Raw genomic sequence first — 20949 nt, 5'->3', positions numbered from 1 at the left:
ATATTCTCCGTTTTCTTTTAATTTAATTACAATTTTAGTAACAATTGTTTAGTAAGTTTTTACAGTTTTTATTATTGCATTTATTATATTTTATTGTACCTTTAAAAAAAAGTCTATATATATTTTTAGTAATTTTTATTTTAGTTTTAATTATTTTAGTACATCAAGTAAAAGTAAATGAAAATAAGAAATGTCACCTTGGCAAATAGAAAAAAAGAGAAAATGTTGATTTAAAAAAAAAAAAAAAAAATATATATATATATATATATATATATATATATATATATATATATATATATATATATATATATATAAAGTTATATAGGTTAAAAAAAATTAAAACTAAAATATTAGGGTAAATATATATATATATATATATATATATATATATATATATATATATATATATATATATATATATATATATATATATATATTTACCCTAACCATATTTCTGTTAGTTAATTTTGTTATTTTTTCATGGTTTTAGTTTTAATTTTTAACCTATATAACTTTAATTATAAAATAATAATATAATAATTGTAATTAATTATTATATATAATAATATAATTTTATTATAATATATATAATATATTTTTAGCCCTTTAAATTCAAGTGTCCCATATTTTTATAAAATATAAATAAACTAAAATATAAATAAATACAATTTTTAAAATATAAATAAATATTCAAATAAAACACTTACTAAAAATATGAAATATTTCATTTGTTTATCTTCATGTCATGTGACCATTAATCAACATAAAAATGAAAAATATATATTATGAAAAAGTGTCATTAAATTATTGAAATATTCACTTAAAATCTCAAGGACACTTCAGTAGAAACATTTCAGCTCAAAGGTGTTCAGTGAGCAAAAATAAGTAATTATTGGGTTTACTCTAACACTGACATGTTTCAAGATGCTCCAGCCAATTTCCCTGTTCCAGCTCTTTCCTCACTGTTTACACGCCGCTGCCACAACGCTCCCGTGACTCCGGCTGACGGGTAATTAACACTGAATGTGCCAGACAGACGAGGCTAATTACAGCGTCATGATAACCGACGAGCGCTCTGATGGCAGGAAACTCGGCGATGTGAATTATGAGCGTCTCCTCCGCTCTTTTCACGTCAGCGAGACTCTGACACACATCAATTCTCCATCTGCGGCAAAATGATCCGTCACTTCCTTTATCATTACAGTGACACTGACACATGAAGAGAAATGTCATAAGTTCAGCTGCTCGTGACTGGACTAGTGATATTTTCAGTAACTGCAACTCGAATGAGGAGTTTTTTATTAATATTTCAAATAATTTTATTTGTATATTTATTTATATATATATTTTAGTTAAAGTTTTAGTAACATTAGTTGCATTTATTATATTTTATTGTGCCATTTTTAAATAAATATGTCTATATATTTTTTAATATAATTTTTTATTTTAGTTTTACTTATTTTAGTACATCAAGTAAAAGTAAATGAAAATGAGAAATGTTGCCTTGGCAAATAGATGAATTATTTTTTTTAATATATTTTTTTTTATATTTTATTTCTAACCATAACCTTATTTCAGTTAATTAATTTTGTTATTAATATTTTTTTATGGTTTTAGCATTAATTAACTATATTAAACCTGGAAGACATACAGCTTTGGAACATTTTTAAACCCTTTAAATTGGAGTTTCCCCAATTTTTTAGAATATAAATAAATAAAACCAAAATAAAACACTTACTAAAAATGTGTTTTCTTTCTTTTTTTTTTTTTTTTTTTTTTTTGATTTTTATCTGCATGTCATGTGAACATTATTCAACATAAAAAAATAAAAAATTTGAATTTGTGAAGAATTTTTGTTGGTATTTCCCTATCATTAAAAATGTATTTGATAAAAATAAATTGTATTAATTTTATTTATTTGATTAAAAAATACAGTAAAAATTTTGAAATATTTTTACAATTTAAAATAACTCTTTTCTATGTGAATATACAGTAAAATGTAATTTATTCCTGTGATCAAAACTGAATTTTTGACAAATGTGGAAATGGAAATACTGTAAAAAATAATAATAATAAACTGAGTTGGATGACCATCACTCCTAACTGTGACTCATTTAATTCTTCTTTTAGAGCAATTTCTAGCCAATAAAATTAAAAATATATTCACTTTGACTGGAAATCTCTCAAATTTTGATTGGAAAACCTGTCCGTACCTGTCCGAGCCGTCTTGATGTTGACGGGCTGGAATCCTCCGTTGAGCGCCGACGAATCCATGATGTCCGAGTCGAAGTCTCGGTGGTTCTTCCGGTAGACGAACAGCGCCACGATGACAGAGATCACCAGACACATGATGACGGCGATGACGATTCCCACGTAAAGAGCCACATCATCAGTGCTGGGAGCCGCTGCACACACACACACACACACACACAGAAGATCTGATTTATAGCTCTTTTATTAAAGCGTGTCAAATTAGGAGCGAGATTCTATCTGGGGTCCAATATCCTCACTGATCGCTCGGGATATTAATAACTCCAGACTTCATTACTGTCCTGATGTACTGCGAAATGTGCTGACCAAACAAACATGTGGTTCAAATATCAAACAAAAACAAGACTGGACCATGTGATCAGATCTGAGCGCATCTCATCAAATCACAATCTGTTCATAATGATAGTTTGAGTGTTTCAGCACGTGAAGCTGACGTCAGACTGATTCATTCATACGATATGAATGACACATGAATCATCTGATCTGCTGCTTTGTGTTCATCAGCATCCAAATAAAACGAGAAAATATGCAAATAAGCATTCCTGTATTTTGTAGATGATTTTGTCTTTGAAAAGTATTTTATTCAGTGAATTATATTTGTTGGAAAAATCACATTTAATATTTGCTGGAAAGACAATAAAAATTATTGCAGTAATATAGGGAATTCAACATAAAATAAGTTAAAATGGATAAATGAATAATAATAATCTTTATTATTATTATTTTGAATTTGCAGCAAAATCAAATGTAATTTATACAATAAATAGTAACAGTTCTTATGATGTAAAATTACTAATCAAAAATAAATAAATAAATAAATAATCAAATAAAATAAAATCCACATAAACAGAGAAAATAATTATTTACATTAAACATTTTTGGCAGTTAATTTTTATCCATATTGTCTTTGAAAAAAAAAAAAAAAAAGATGCCAAATACTTTATTCACTAAATTATAGTTTATGGAAAAAACAAAAACAAAAAAACAATTGATTTTTGCTGGAAGTTAAAAAACAAAATACAATTATTATTATTATTATTATTATTTTATTTAATTTTTTATTTATAATAATAAAAATATTTTTAATCATTATTTATTTATTTATTTATTCATTCATCCATAAATCATTTATTTTTGCTGAAAAGTCAATAAAATAAAAGTCTTATATATATATATATATATATATATATATATATATATATATATATATATATATATATATATATATATATATATAAAATTATGATGTAAAATGACTTCTATCATATCATAGGGTTTGTCACCCCCCCAAGGGACACAGAAATATATAAATGTTTGTGAAATAATGTTACATGTACGGCGATGAACACAAAGATGAAAAGATGAGTTGTGTTATGAGACAGAAGACAGAGAGGAATAAACAGCAGATCTCATGGATGAAGAACATGAGGAATTTGAAGAATATGCTTCCTCACTTCATCATGGATCGCGTCTAGAAATCAGACATTTCTTTCCGTCACTCCTCACATCTATTCTACCCTCGGCTCTTTCCGTCTTGGAAAAACTCCTTGCGTGGAATGGAAACTCGCGTTTGACAAGCCATCATTAGAAGCAATACTTTGCCCTCATTTCCATAGAAACAGCCCTTTTGTCCCCCTGATAATTGTGAAAAATGCAATTTCCTGTCAAAGCTGTGACAAGTGTGGAAACGGAGGTAATATGAAGGTGTCCGCGGGCCTCCGGCGACGGGCAGATCTCTGAAAACACCACAGGAAAACCATTGATTCCTGCATGGATACGGAGCGCAGGCGCAGCCGACCTCCCGCCTGCACAATCAAACCAACGCATGCTCATAATTCACTCGTTTCTGCTCGTATTGAGAGACAAAACACTGATGTAGTGAAACGGCACTGCGACGCTCTCATCCACCAGCAGATGGCGCTGTCAGCCATCACTGCACCAAACCTCATACTAACACTGTGTGTGCATTTTCTGCATGCTTTTCTGCAATCTCATTGACTCACTGTCATCAAAACGCCAGGAGATGCACTGAAAAATGACTTCTTAAGTTCTTAATTAGTCTTTTTTGACTTGTTTTCCAGTAAAATACCTAAAAATAACACCCAAAACAACATCAAATTACCAGGAAAGCAACACTACCTATTTTTAAAGAAGAATATATTTTAATTTGAATGTATTTTGTCTTATTGCACTTTGTAGATTTTTTACTCAATTAGAGTATATAGATATATTTAAGAAATGTCAGAAAAAATGTTAATCTAGTTTTTAGGATTTTGAGAGATCATTTCTTATTTCTAAATAAGATGAAAATACACGTGTAATGGTGTAGAATTTACAAAAAATTTCACAAATAATTACAAAAAAACAGCAATTATCATTTAATTAAATGTGAAATGTTAAATTTAAATCAGAAAGACAATAAAATATTTTATTTTATTTATTATTCATTTTAATTCTGTTTTTGTAAAATGTGCTCCAATAATCTTGGAGTCATTTTTAATATTTATTAATTTATTTAATTTATTTATTTGTAAAACGTGCTCCAATAATCTTGGAGTAATTTTTAATATTTATTCATTTATTTAATTAATTTATTTATTGTAAAATGTGCTCCAATAATCTTGGAGTATTTTTTTATATTTATTAAATTTATTAAATTTATTTATTTATTTATTTGTAAAACATGCTCCAATAATCTTGGAGTAATTTTTTATATTTATTTATTTAATTTATTTATTTATTTATTTATTTGTAAAACGTGATCCAATAATTTCGGAGTATTTTTTTATATTTATAAAATTTATTTATTTATTTATTTGTAAAACATGCTCCAATAATCTTGGAGTAATTTTTTATATTTATTTATTTTATTTATTTATTTATTTATTTGTAAAACGTGATCCAATAATTTTGGAGTATTTTTTTATATTTATAAAATTTATTTATTTATTCATTTATTGTAAAATGTGCTCCAATAATCTTGGATTATTTTTTTATATTTATTAAATTTATTTATTTATTTGTAAAACATGCTCCAATAATCTTGGAGTAATTTTTTATATTTATTTATTTAATTTATTTATTTATTTATTTGTAAAACATGCTCCAATAATCTTGGAGTATTTTTTATATTTATTAAATTAATTAATTAATTAATTTATTTATTTGTAAAACATGCTCCAATAATCTTGGAGTAATTTTTTATATTTATTTATTTAATTAATTAATTTTTTTATTTGTAAAACATGCTCCAATAATCTTGGAGTAATTTTTAATATTTATTAATTTAATTTATTTATTTATTTGTAAAAAGTGATCCAATAATCTTGGAGTATTTTTTTATATTATTAAATTAATTAATTTATTTATTTATTTGTAAAACGTGATCCAATAATTTTTGAGTATTTTTTTATATTTTTAAATTAATTAATTAATTAATTTATTTATTTGTAAAACGTGATCCAATAATTTTGGAGTATTTTTTTATATTTATTAAATGTATTTATTTAATTATTTATTTGTAAAACGTGATCCAATAATCTTGAGGTATTATTTTATATTTATCACATTTATTTATTTTTTTGTAAAACGTGCTCCAATAATCTTGGAGTAATTTTTTATAATAATTTTTATAATTTTTTTTTTTTTACAGTAGTCATTCATTCCATAAATCACATTTATGTTTGTCTGGAAAGTCAATATATGCAGGAATTTAATACAAAAGTAAAATAAGTTAAACGTAATACAAATAATTATTACTTAATTAAGTGTACTTTATACAACCAAGAGCAATAGTTCTTAAAACTGATTGGTTAATGCAGATTTCCAGCTGAAACTATGATGTAAAATGACTAGTAAATTTCACAAATAATTACAAATAAATGGCACACATTGAATTAAATGTGACATTTTGAAGCAGAAAGACTGAAAATTGTGTTTTCTTGTTAAATATACTGTAATAACCTTTGAAAAACAATTTTTACACCGTGCTAATTTAGAAACGCATTTAATAACACCGTGGAATGCAGTATTCCCGCAGTAAGCCCTCAGTAGGCGTCAGCTAGTGTGCAGTGGTTCTGATGATATAAAGGAAGTATTCAGCTACAGTGGTTTATGAGAGCGCAGTAATGACCTGCTGTGCTTACAGAGAAAGAGCTTTAATTCAGACGAGAGAGAAGCACTTTCTGACTGAACGCCTGTGTGTCGCCTGTCCTCTGAGTGAAGCTGGACGCAGTGAGTGTGTGTGTGTGTGTGTGTGCGCCTGCAGCTGCTGCGCTTTTAAAGGTAGCAGCAATCAATGTCACGATCAGCGCTGCACGGCCCCTCGTTGAGTTTAATCACTGTGACATTCCAAATTAATCTCACTAATGTGAACGCTGCCCTCTAAAACCAGACGCTCTGACCTGCGGCTCCGCTCGCCGTCTGACGCACGTGAAAACACCAGGGTTTACATGAACACAAGGATGCTCCCGATTGTAAACGCAAGGTTTGAGAGTACGGCTGCATGATTTGGGAAAAAAATGTGCTATTTTTCTGATAAAATGTGTGGTTGCGATTAAAAATGCTCCAGGTTTGCTGTTTGTTTGAAGGGTTTGTAGAAAAACTATTAAACAAAATAAAACATATTACTGTTGGAATATTTCAATGTGAAATAAAAAGCTAATATTTAATAATTGTATTATTATTATTATTATTATTAATATTATTATTATCACAAAATAAAAATAGTAAACAAAATAAGAAATATTACTATTGTAATTCAAGAAAAAATATTTTATTATTATTATTGCAAAAAAAACTATGAAACAAAATATGAAATATTATATTATTTAAAATAAAAAACAAATATTTATAAATCATTATTATTGTTGTTGTTGTTGTTGTTGTTTTTAATAATTATTGTTATTATCACTAAAAATGTACACAGGAAATGTTACTACTGTAATATTAGAAAAAATATTTTGTTATTATTACTGATTAATAAATAATAATAATAATAATAATAATAATCATCACTATTATTACATATTTATTTATTTATAAATATTTATCAATCAAAATAAGAAATATTAATGTTGCAATATTTCAATGTGAAATAAAAAGCAAATATCTAAAATTTTTATTATTATTATTATTATTATTATTATCACTAAAAATAGTAAACAAGAAATTGTACTTTATTCTCTATTGTACTCTAAGAAAAAATATTTGATTATTATTATTGCAAAAAAAAAAACTATTAAACAAAATACGAAACATTACTGTTGTAATATTTCACTTTAAAAACATAAAAAGTACATATTTAATAATTGTATTAATCATTATTGTTGTTGTTGTTGTTGTTGTTGTTGTTAATAATAATAATATTATTATTATGGTTATTATTATCACTAAATAAAAATAGTAAACACAACAAGCAATATTACTATTGGAATTTAAGAAATTAAATTATTAAATATTTATTTGTTTATTCATAAATATGTATTAATCAAAATAGGAAATATTAATGTTGCAATATTTCATTGTAAAAAAAGTATTTAAAAATAATACAATAATAATAATACAATTTGCTGTTGTAATTTACAGTACAACAGCAAAATTAAACTAATATTTAAAACTAAAATTTAAATTATATTTAATAATAATCTTTTTCAAACATCAAGCTTTTATTTTAGCTGACAACCTTCGTTTTTGTTGAAAACATCTGGTTTATAAACACATTTTACAAGTTTGGGAAGAATTTCAGCTCATTTGGCGTCAAATAAGCGAGCCAAACTCAACCTGTATGACTTTCCCATTTAAAGTCGGCACAAAACGTAAGTTGCACCAGTCTTTTATTCCCGTGTATCGCCTATTGTGCAGTATACCCGAGAGAAACGCTTCACAAACAAGAACAAATGTAGGGCGGGGCTTGATTTTGTCTGTGGGGAACTGATTGGATGCTTGTGGTTTGCTATTGGTGGATCTCATTTGAGTGACAGGTTGCCCCGCCCACATGATCAGAGAAGAGATTTTGCAAGTTATTCTGATTCAAGATTATGAGGAACATGAATTTAACACAAGCATTTTAAATCATTTATAATAAACACTGCAATATTCCATAACAAAAACCATTTCATGGTGACTTTAAGACCTCTGTTTCTCCAGGACGGTTCAGTCGGCCTGTTTTCTAGACAGCATGGGTTCAGGGTTGGGATACGGTCATGAGCGCAGAGGAACTGATCCTATCGATCGGCCTGTGATCTCAGGGAGCCCGCGGGGCGAAGAGAGGCCGGCTAACGGGGTTTGATTATCTGCCAGACTCTAAGCCCGAAGGCTGGCCGGCGTTTCCACGCGAGGCACTTTGACACGGTCGCACCCGCGCCGCATCCCAAATGAGCGAGAGAGACCCGACCTGTACGCATGCCGAGAAAATGCACAAATCTATTCCTGGTCAGTCGGCTGACATGGATACTCCCTCATTTCTCTGCAAACAGAGGGATCTTCTGTATTATTCATAAACTTCCATCTTTAACAAAGATATCAGGGTAAATGATGACTCTCTGCAGGACCATAAAGACGCTCATATTTGGGTCCGTATGGACGCTGCGAATCGAGCCGGAATGATGAAAGTCCGCCGATATCATCTACCCGCGCAACCCTTCCGTCCGCCGCTCGTACTTTGATGATAAAGCGGCACACTCACCAGGGGTGAGCATTAAAATGTATCGCTGAGATTAATACGCTTCTTTGAACATGAGGGACTGTAGGTAGAAGAGCGCGAGAAGAGAGAGAGAAGAAAACAGGGTGGAAATGAAAAGGATTATTGAACGGTTGCACTGGAGAGGCGGGCGAGAGACAGACACATTTCCTCAGCCGGCGATCACAGCAGCCATGTGTGAAAGAGACGCCCAGGGCTTCAAGGCCGGAGAAGAGCCGCTCGCCACACCAAACACACACTGTTTTATATTTGATTTTATTAACATTAACATTCTGTCTACGTTTATTCACCCTCGTGTTGTTGCAAACCTGCATGACTTTATACTGAAAACTAAACACATGTTTTCTGTTTGAACACCACATTGCATGTTCATAATATCTACTTTTGTGTTTGGAACGACATGAGGGTGAGTAAATGATGGCAGAATTTACCATTTGGGGGGAAATACTCCTTTACATTTGTGATATGAAGGATTAATATTGTAAATAAGCAGATGGATGCAGCTTGAACATGTTTAAGATGGTCTTAACTGGTCTAAGATATTCTCCCAGACTTCACACAAACACAAATCCCATTAAAATCAGCTAATAAGACCAGACTGGGTGAGAAAACCTCATTAGATTAAACAGTTTAAGGTGGTTTGTTGGTGTAAGATGGTCTGCACTGGCTTAGATGTTCTCTCAGGCTTAACACTGGTCCTAAACCCCTTTAAAACCAGCTAAACAGACCAGACTGGGTAAGCAAACCACCTTAGACTGTCTAGGTCATGTAGTCTGGTCTGTATCAATCCTGAGAGTCCATCTAAGCCAATTTGGACCAGCAAACCACCTTAGACTTTCTAGTCTAGAGTGGTTTGATCATCTAGTCTGGTCTGTTTTGCTGGTCTAAGCTGATTTAGATGGATGTCCAGGCTTAACACAAGTCCCAAACCCCTCTAAAACCGGGTAACAGACAAATCTGGGTGAGCAAATTACATTAGATTAGACAGTCTAAGGTGGTTTGTTGGTCTAAGATGGTCTACACTGGCTTAGATGTTCTCCCAGGCTTAACACAGGTCCCAAATCCCAAAAATCAGCTAAACTAACCAGACAGTGTGAGCAAACCTCCTTAGACTAGACAATCTAAGGTGGATTGCTGGTCTAAGCTGGTCTCCCAGTCTTGATACAAGTCTCAAAACCAGCAAAACAGACCAGACTAGGTGACCAAACCACCTTAGACTGTCTAGGTCATGTAGTCTGGTCTGTATCAAGCCTGGGAGTCCATGTAAGTCAGCTTAGACCAGCAAACCACCTTATACTGTCTAGTCTACGGTGGTTTGATCACCTAGTCTGGTCTGTTTTGCTGGTCAAAACTGATTTAGATGGTCGTTCAGGCTTGATACAAACCCAAAACCCCTCTAAAACCAGCAAAACAGACCAGATTGGGCGACCAAACCACCTTAGACTGTCTAGGTCACATAGTCTGGTCTGTATCAAACCTGGGAGTCCATCTAAGCCAGCAAACCACCTTAGACTCTAGTCTACAGTAGTTTGGTCCCACAGTCTGGATTGTTTTTCTGGTCTAAGCTTATCTAAGCTGGTTTAGATGGTCGTCCAGGCTTAACACAAACCCCAAACACCTCAAAAACCAGCTAAACAGACCAGACTAGGTGACCAAACCACCTTAGACTGTCTAGGTCATGTGGTCTGGTCTGTATCAAGCCATGGAGTCCATCTAAACCAAGTTAGACCAGCAAACCACCTTAGACTTTCTAGTCTGGTCTGTTTCACTAATCTAAGCTGGTTCAGATGGTCATCCAGACTTGATACAAGCCCAAAACCCCTCTAAAACCAGCAAAACAGACCGGATTGGGTGACGAAACCACCTTAGATTAGTTTAAACTGTTTTTTCAGCACTGAAAGACTCTCGAGAGTGAAAGAAAGATGGTATGAACGGAGAAAAAGAATAAAAAGGAGGAAATGAGGAAGGTTTGGAGACATGCAAACAGAAATCAATGAAATGAAGGACTCACATGGATGTGGCAGAGCATTGCTCTTGTCTGTGTGTTCGGAGGACTTCTGATATAAGGAACCTTTGGGAGAGAGGGAGGGATGGAGGGTGAGGGATGAAAATCAAATTCAACACAATCGGATTGAACAAAATCAAACAAGCCAAACAAAGACATGAGCGATGACGGAGACCGAGGGCGATTCTTCTCCATTTGGTGTCACTTTCACCCTCTCCTGGACTCTTTCTGCAGACAAACGAGGCGGCCGCAGACGCACGAGGGAACGGCACCATCCGTCAGCCGCGTTTTAGTGCTTCATTAGGACTAACGAGCGAGCGGGATGGATCGTTTTAAGCTGATAAACAGTCGTGGAGTCAATGAGTCAAAAGCACTCGCAGCCTCACATCTGACACATGGACATGAGGAATCGGCCTCTCTGCTGCACTCTGGGAGCTGGACGCTATTAGAGGAGAGATGCCCACTAATGTAGCATGAGGAACGGCCTTAAATCACATCCGCACTGACTCCAGAGGCCGACGGACCCCAGCGACGCAAGCGTATCTGCATATCGAGAGAGAGAGAGAGAGAGAGAGAGAGAGAGAGAGAGAATCGGCCGCAGGCTTGCGTTTCAATTAAATGCTTCCATGCTGTAGTTTTCTTTCCTGTTCTGATTCATTTCCTACAGAAGCTCATTTCTGGTACATAACAGAAAAAAGATCGTGAAACAATGACTTAAAAAGTTGACATTATGAGAGAAAATACCACGTAAGAAAAAAAGTTGATTATGAAAGTCGAAATTGACATAAAAAGTAGAAATTATGAGATAAAAAAATCTAAATTATAAGAAAAAATTTCTGCCACATCAGAAAAATAAAGAATAAGAAAGACATTATTTCAACTTCATGTTAAGAGTTTTAAAGGTGCCCTAGAATTAAAATGTAATTTATCTTGGCATAGTTAAATAATTAGAGTTCAGTACATGGAAATGACATACAGTGAGTCTCAAACTCCATTGTTTCCTCCTTCTTATATAAATCTCATTTGTTTAAAAGACCTCCGAAGAACAGGCGAATCTCAACATAACACAGACTGTTACTTAACAGTCAGGATCATTAATTTGTACGCCCCAATATTTGCATATGCCAGCTCATGTTCAAGGCATTACACAAGGGCAGCCAGTATTAACGTCTGGATCTGTGCACAGCTGAATCATCAGACTAGGTAAGCAAGCAAGAACAACAGCGAAAAATGGCAGATGGAGCAATAATAACTGATATGATCCATGATATCATGATATTTTTACTGATATTTGTAAATTGTCTTTCTAAATGTTTCGTTAGCATGTTGCTAATGTACTGTTAAATGTGGTTAAAGTTACCATCGTTTCTTACGGAGACAACACTGTCGTTATTTTCATTATTTAACACTTGCAGTCTGTATAATTCATAAACACAACTTCATTCTTTATAAATCTCTCCAACAGTGTGTAATGTTAGCTTTAGCCACAGAGTGCTATCAAATTCATTCAGAATCAAATGTAAACATCCAAATAAATACTGTACTTACGCGATTAGACATGCTGCATGACGAACACTTTGTAAAGATCCATTTTGGGGGTTATATTAGCTGTGTGAACTTTGTTTATGCTGCTCCGGGGGAGGGGAGCACGAGCATTTAAAGGGGCCACAGCCTGAATCGGCTCAGAACTTCCCGAACTTCACAGACACATTCAGGGGACACCTTAGACTTATATTACATCTTTTGAAAATACGATCTACGGCACCTTTAAAATAAAAAAGACTAAATTATGGCTTTCTTTTTTCATAATTATGACGTGTCAATTTTGTAATTCAATTTTGTAATTATGACATACTAATTTTGCCACTTAGTATGTCATAATTTATGACTTTCTGAAGTCATAATTTTGACATGTCAATTTATACTTTTTTAATGTTATAACTATGACATGTCATAATTTCGATGTTTTGTCAGTTATTACTTTTTTAGCCAGGATTTTGACTTTTTACATTAATTTCAACTTTTTAATCTCATAATAAAGACTTTTCAACTTAGTATGTCATAATTTCAACTTTTTGTTGTGATTATGACTTTTTGAAGTCATAATTTCGACATGTCAATTTATACTTGTTTTTTTGTCATAATTTCGACTTTTTGTCAGTTATAAATTTTTAAGTCAAAATTTTGACTTTTCAGTGTCATAATTAAGACTTTTCATGCAATTTTCGACTTACTATGTTATAATTTCATCTTTTTATGTCATAATTTTGACGTCAATTTCTATTTTTTTAAATGTCATAATTAAGACGTGTCCATTTCTACTTTTACTTTTATAATTTTGATAATTTTTTGTATCATAATTTCTAGTTTTTGTGTCATATTTATGACTTCTTGAAATCACGGTTTGGACATTTTAAGTCAGAATTTCAACTTGTGTCATAATTTCGAATTTTTCATGTTATAATTACTTTTTGAGTCGTAATTTTGACTTATGCCAGTTTAGACTTTTTTTGGTAATTATGACTTTGCCATAATTTTGACTTTTCATTTCATAAATATGACTTGGCATACCATACTTGGCATTTTTTATGTCACAATTATGATAATTCTATAATTGTGATAATTCTTATGTGGTGAAAATGGGATTCCTACTGATAAAGAATAGTGGTGCATTAAAGCTTCAGACACAGAAGTCACGTGTGGATGTAGAAAACAGTCAAACAGGCAGACAGGTAGATCCATCGATGGACAGATAATCGATGCTCTGATGGATGATGGAGTGTTTTTGTGTGCATGTAATGGACAGAGATGTTGTGCTGCGAGGAACTCATGTGACCTTTGACCTGTCTGCTGTACATCTTCCTGAAATGACCCAGTCAATCTCACAAACAGATGTTCGGGTCACATTACAGCCCTAAATGAAGATGAAAAAGAAAGAAAATGCTGTTGCTGAAACAGAACAGTGCAAATATTAGATTTCATACTGCAAAAAAATTTGCACAAGATTTAGTTTCTGGGTGAAGAAAAAGCCAGTGTTTGCCCTTGTGTTTGTCGTGCCCTTTCCGCGGATCGATATGTCAAGAAAATGTCATCTGTCTGTGTGTTAAGTAACCAAAGCCCAGAAAAGCAACATCATAACAAAGTAAGACAGCCGAAGCTGCACACAAACACAGCGCTCGATTCACAGCTAAAGAGCCAAATCGAGAATAAGACTTCAAATTCAATCTGACCTGCACCTGAAACACAAGTTGAGCACTTTACAAACTCAAAAAGCAAATCATTTCTCTCAGCACATTACACACTCGCAGTGCCATTAACGCTCCGCAAATGCTTCCTAACGGCATGAACTCACGGTTCTGCTGGACGAGGTGAGTTCACGTATCAAGTGTAATTCATGTCCAATGATATTTGCAATAATGTGAGCTTTCAGATGATGTGGATTCCAGATAAACGCCCAGTGAAGCGGTCATTAGCATGCACATAAGTGGTTTCACCCTTTTAGCTGGAGAAATGGGAAAAATCAATCAAGGGAAGTGAGCCTAAATCTATAACGTTATGGGTTTTATATTCCCCACAAACTAGCCATCAATCAGCACAGAAGTAATGCTCCCACAATGCATTTCACGAGGAAAATAGGAAGATTCAAATGACTTCATGGCATTTCCTGAAAGCTGCTTTAAAAGCTCAGTTAACAACTCAACAAAATCACTCGACCACTGAGAGCGTGCCACGGTACACTGCAAAAACTGACGCTCTTCCTCTGTGCTTCTGTCCTGTTCTCCAGCACAAACATTCTTGAATCAAGATACGACTGAATAATGACTGAAAACAGAACGAAACATGTAACAAAATGAAGTGAGTTTGTGTTTAAAACAAGAAGAAAGTCGGAAAAATAACCTCAATCCACTTGATTTTTCTGACCTCACTGGTAAATATCTGATCTCGTTTTAAGCATAAAGTCACTTTTTTCCAAGACATAATATCTTCAGTCATTTCGCTTCTCCAGTAAATGTATCTTGATTTAAGAATGTCTCGATATTTGTGCTGGAAAACGAGAAGCAAAATTATAAGATTAAAAATTTCCACCACATAAAACAACAACAACATGAAATTACTTAAAAAGTAAAAATTATGAGGAAAAAATTTCCATTACGTAAGAAAAAAAAAAGTCATAACATAAAAAGTTGAAATTCTGACTTTCTTTGTCACAATCATGACTTGTGTCAATTTTTTATCTACCAAATGACTTTGTAAATTTCTAATTATGTCGATTTTAACTTTCATCATTCTGATTTAGCATTTTGTCGATTTTTCATAATTATAACATCAATTTTGTCAACTTTTTATCTAACAAATGACTTTGTATGACTTTCGACTTTTTATGTCAATTTCAAATTAGTATGTCATATTGTGTCAATTTTTGAACTCATAATTGTGTCTTATGTCAATTTCTACTTTTTTAATGTTATAATTAAGACCATAATTAAGAATTTTGACATGCCAACTTTCATAATTCTGATTTAGTATGTCAGAATTTCAACTTTTTGTCAGTTATGACTTTTTAAGCCAGGATTTTGACTTTTTACATTCATTTCAACTTTTTAATGTCATAATTTAGACTTTTCAACTTTTCGTAGTAATTATGACTTTTTGAAGTCATAATTTTGATGTCAATTTCTACTTTTTTAATGTCATAAATAAGACTTGTGTCATAATTTCGACATGTCAATTTTGACTTTTGTTTTTGGGCATAATTTCAACTTTTTGTCAAAAATGACCTTTTGAAGTCATAATTTTGACATGTCAGTTTCTACTTTTGACTTCTTGAAATCATGGTTTTGTCTTTTTAAGTCAGAATTTCAACTTATGTTATAATTTTCACTTAAATTTCACAAATATCTAAACATTCTTAAATCAAGATAAATTTCCTGGAGAAGCAAGATGTTTAATGAAAATGAAGTGAGTTTGAGCTTAAAACAAGAACAAATATCTGAAAGTTGAGTCAGAAAAATCATCTTAATTCAAAGGGAAAACAAGTTTGATTTTTTTGACCTCACTGGCAAATATTTGTTGTTGTTTTAAGCATAAAGTCACTTCATATCTTCAGTCGTTTCTTTTCTCCAGTAAATGTATCTTGATTTAAGAATGTTCAGATATTTGTGCTGGAAAACGAGAAGCAGTATAATAATTTTTGTCAGTATAACTCTGTATTTTAGGACATGCATCATAGCGAAATCCTGGTTTTCTCTGAGGTCAAATAAAGAAACATTTTGTGTCTTATTGCATTATGATGCATTGAAATTGAGCTTGTAAAACTGATGAAGAATCATTCCTGGAGTCTTCAGACAGACGATTCCTCCGAGACTCTGATCAATACACTCGCTCATCATTTACACGCCAAAATGAAATTGGTAATTAGATTCCTGATTATCATTAACGACTTTTGATTCAATCAGCTCTGCATCTCCGTGAGCCCTGGCCATTTCATTTTCATGACCTAATCAAAATGAATATGAAACTCAACGTTTATTAAAGGCTCTCGCTGCTTTTTCTGTTTCGCCCTCAACAAACATTTCTTACTGAGGAAACATTTTTGTTTTTGCATTTCCAAACTGCAGCTGCGTTCTCATTTCAGCTGGCAGTCGAGTGAAGGGAGGATTAGCAGATAAACACGGGACGCGTCGCTTCAGAAGAGGGAAACATTTCGTCTCAAATCTCCTCTGGCCTTCACAACCTCTGCATGTATAATCAATGCCAAACAGCAGAGAATCAAGTTACTGTTTCACTGGATGCACTAAACAGAAAAACACGTCTTTTACAACTGCAACGGAAAAAGATCCCCATCCTGACTACAGCTGGAACGCTTTGGATTTTCCCACCGATTTGTTGGAGCAAATGAAAAAGCCTTTGTCATCATTTTTCAATAATTACCTTATTATTTTGTTTTTAGTGGTGGAAACAAGCTTACATAGACTACTCTGTAAAAATATTAATAAACCATACGTCTTTTTAAAAGTTCTGAGTGTTTAGTGTCAATCTACGCTGTCTGTGTTACAGTATAGATGCTCCAATAACAATAATATTGTAATTTGTGTCGGAAGTTCAAATGACAACATGCAAAATCAAAACTGGACTTCTTAGATATGAAATAGCAATTGCAAGATGAAAAAAGCCTAGTGGAAAACATCCAAAAGCACTTTTTGTTCACAAAAGCAATAAATCTGTGAGATATTGATATATTATTCATTGTTCAGGTCAGATTTCGCCTAAATGCTCACTATCACTATCATTTACTGCATGGAAAAGAGAAGCGTGAACGTTCGGCTAAACTTCTTCTTTTGTGTTTCACAGAAGAAAGAAAGTCTATGGTTTTGGAACGACACAAGAGTGAGTAAATGACTACAGAATGATTTTTAATGAATGAGTACAGAATAATATTTTCTGTTTTCCCACTTACATGTGTTTAAAACATCTTCTGAAAGAGTTGAAGAATCATAAAACTGCTTGTCAACACGTATAATTGCCTTCACTAGAAAAACAGCTGAGAAAGAGTCTGAGCGGCTGTGATTTTCCTCTCTCTCTCTCTCTGTGATTCCTGTGCTTTTTAAAATAGGGTCCAAATCATAGTAATCATAGACATGGAGCAATTATGAAACTTTCTGTAAGTACGATATAATCCCTTATCATTATTTTAAATATAGCTGCTGAATTCTGGCCTGCGAGTGGAGTCATTACATGCAGTATCACATCGCACAGCTATATTTACACTGCGGCTGACGTGACCGACAAAGGCACATATTGTTTCTCCGACACCAACATCTATTTCAACCCAATCTGTTAGATGAGAACAGCTCTTCTGATGAGAGAAAGATAAGATTAGAGGTAGAAGTGGACAGAAGGACACTGCAAAGTTCTAGAAAAACTATATAAACAACTTTACACAAAAAATGTCTAAGGTAAGTATGAAAGGTCGTTTCCACATCGGAATAAAAAAATAAAAAAGGTAATTGCGACTTTCACAAATCGAACTTGTTTTCCTCTCAATTTATAAAGTTTATGACTTGCAATTCTGAGAAAAAAAAGCGAGAATTGTAAGATATAAACTTGGAATTCTGAGAAAAAAAGTGAGAATCGGGAGATATAAACTCGGAATTCTGAGAAAAAAGTCAGAATTGGGAGATATAAACTTGGAATTCTGAGAAAAAAATTCAGAACTGCAGTATTTAAACTTGGAATTCTGAGGGAAAAAAAGTCAGAATTGTGGGATGTAAACTTGGAATTCTGAGGAAAAAAAGTCAGAATTGTGGGATATAAACTCGGAATTCTGAGAAAATAGTGAGATTGGGAGATATAAACTTGGAATTCTGAGAAAAAAAAGTGAGAATTGTGAGATATAAACACGGAATTCTAAGAAAAACAATCCGAATTGCGAGATACAAACCCGGTATTCTGAGAAAAAACTCAGAATTGTGAGGTATAAACTTGGAATTCTGAGAAAAAAAGTGAGAATTGTAAGATATAAATTCGTAATTCTGAGGAAAAAAAAGTGAGAATTGTGGGATATAAACTTGGAATTCTGAGAAAAAAAAGTGAGAATTGTAAGATATAAACTTGGAATTCTGAGAAAAAAAGTGAGAATCGGGAGATATAAACTCGGAATTCTGAGAAAAAAATTCAGAACTGCAATATTTAAACTTGGAATTCTGAGAAAAAAGTGAGAATTGGGGGATATAAACTTGGAATTCTGAGAAAAAAAATTCAGAACTGCAATATTTAAACTTGGAATTCTGAGAAAAAAAAGTGAGAATTGGAAGATATAAACTCGGAATTCTGAGAAAAAAGTAAGAATTTGGAGATATAAACTTGGAATTCTGAAAAAAAAAAACAGAATTGGAAGATATAAACTCGGAAATCTAGGAAAAAAGTAAGAATTGGGAGATATAAACTCGGAATTCTGAGAAAAAATTCAGAACTGCAATATTTAAACTTGGAATTCTGAGAAAAAAGTGAGAATTGGGAGATATAAACTTGGAATTCTGAGAAAAAAAATTCAGAACTGCAATATTTAAACTTGGAATTCTGAGAAAAAAAAGTGAGAATTGGAAGATATAAACTCGGAATTCTGAGAAAAAAGTAAGAATTTGGAGATATAAACTTGGAATTCTGAAAAAAAAAAAAAAAAAAAATTGGAAGATATAAACTCGGAAATCTAGGAAAAAAGTAAGAATTGGGAGATATAAACTCGGAATTCTGAGAAAAAATTCAGAACTGCAATATTTAAACTTGGAATTCTGAGAAAAAAGTGAGAATTGGGAGATATAAACTTGGAATTCTGAGAAAAAAAATTCAGAACTGCAATATTTAAACTTGGAATTCTGAGAAAAAAAGTGAGAATTGGAAGATATAAACTTGGAATTCTGAAAAAAAAAAAACAGAATTGGAAGATATAAACTCGGAAATCTAGGAAAAAAGTAAGAATTGGGAGATATAAACTCGGAATTCTGAGAAAAAATTCAGAACTGCAATATTTAAACTTGGAATTCTGAGAAAAAAGTGAGAATTGGAAGATATAAAGCTCCGTATATTTTGTTAGATTTGAACTCAAAACATGCAAACACACTGACAGTGAGGTAAAAAATAAACTTAATCCAAGTTACATTCTCTAAAAACAGGACTCATTTTGTTTTGATATTTTAACTGGAAAACGAAACAGAAACACTGATTTATTTGCAGTGAAGGACGGGTGGAGAGGGTGAAACGGTATCTGAGGTGTGATATGGGATTTGTGGATGCTGTAACAGAAAGCTCTGTGTGGAAAGCCTGTTTCTGTGCTATAAATATGTCAGGGCGGAACTCACTCTGCATACAGAGCCCATCTGTGCAGTTCTTGGACTGGAGCACCGTTCCCTCGCAGTCCTTCCCGCCGTTCTTGGGGGCCGGAGCGCTACACTCCCGCCGTCTCCAATGGGTGCACTCTGTCCCACACGGCGACCATTTGCTCCACTCCGTCCACAGGCCATCCACTGCAATGAAGAGACCAGAACATCAGAACTGGCCAGTCCACTGGTGTCCTTCTCAATGGACACGGTTCCTTCTTCAATATAGACTAAAACTAATGTCTTTTTTGCAAATGCAAACCACAGCAATTGTGTTATATTATTTGCTATAATAACATTATGTAATATAATTGTCATTCAAATTTTTAATTACTCAAATTTTATGTTGACTTGTAATGAAAAAACTATATAATATAATATAATATAATATAATATAATATAATATAATATAATATAATATAATATAATATAATATATTTAAATGCTGAATAAGGATTTTTTTGTTGTTCCTTTAAATCTTATTTTTTAAAGATTTAAAAATACAAAGGTAAAAGATCCAACTCAAACTGTAAATTACTCAAATTATGATGATAACTTATAATGATAAAAGTGTAATAATATAATATAATATAATATAATATAATATAATATAATATAATATAATATAATATAATATAATATAATATAATATAATATAATATAATATAATATAATATAATATAATATAATATAATAATGTGAGGCCGCATTAAAAATATGGGATTTTTCATTTTATTTTTTTATTTAGAAAATTTTAATTATCCTATTAAATTTTATTTATTTAGGATCTAAACATTAAAAAAAACAAACTAACAAATTAAACATAAAATTGTTACTCAAATTGTAAATTACACAAACATTATGCTGATAACAACTTTTAATGAAAAATAATATAATATAATATAATATAATATAATATAATGTAAAAATAATATATATATAATATATTATAATATCCTACATTTTCAATGTGATATAATTTTTTTCATTCATCATATTAAATTCAATTTTTCCTAAATATTAAAAAAAATAAATAAAACAATGGTAAAAATTTAAATTGCTACTCAAATTATAATGATAAAAGTGTAATAATATAA

At 31.8% G+C, this 20949-nt stretch overlaps 1 protein-coding gene across 4 annotated transcripts in view; it reads right to left on the bottom strand.

Moving 5' to 3' along the window:
* unc5cb (unc-5 netrin receptor Cb) overlaps positions 1-20949 on the bottom strand; it is a 211189-nt gene that overhangs the window by 22696 nt on the left and 167544 nt on the right. For all 4 annotated transcript variants that reach the window (XM_067397298.1, XM_067397301.1, XM_067397299.1 and 1 more), the window contains 3 exons: positions 19835-19999; positions 10983-11042; positions 2214-2405 (listed from right to left, as the gene is read on the bottom strand). In XM_067397298.1, coding sequence (XP_067253399.1) covers positions 2214-2405; positions 10983-11042; positions 19835-19999 — 417 coding nt within the window. The remainder of the gene's footprint in view (positions 1-2213; positions 2406-10982; positions 11043-19834; positions 20000-20949) is intronic.

Source organism: Chanodichthys erythropterus, chromosome 10 (genome assembly GCF_024489055.1).
Source record: "Chanodichthys erythropterus isolate Z2021 chromosome 10, ASM2448905v1, whole genome shotgun sequence".
Classification (NCBI taxonomy): domain Eukaryota; kingdom Metazoa; phylum Chordata; class Actinopteri; order Cypriniformes; family Xenocyprididae; genus Chanodichthys; species Chanodichthys erythropterus.
Note: the sequence above shows the minus strand (reverse complement) of the source record. Positions and strands in the feature narration are given on the sequence as shown.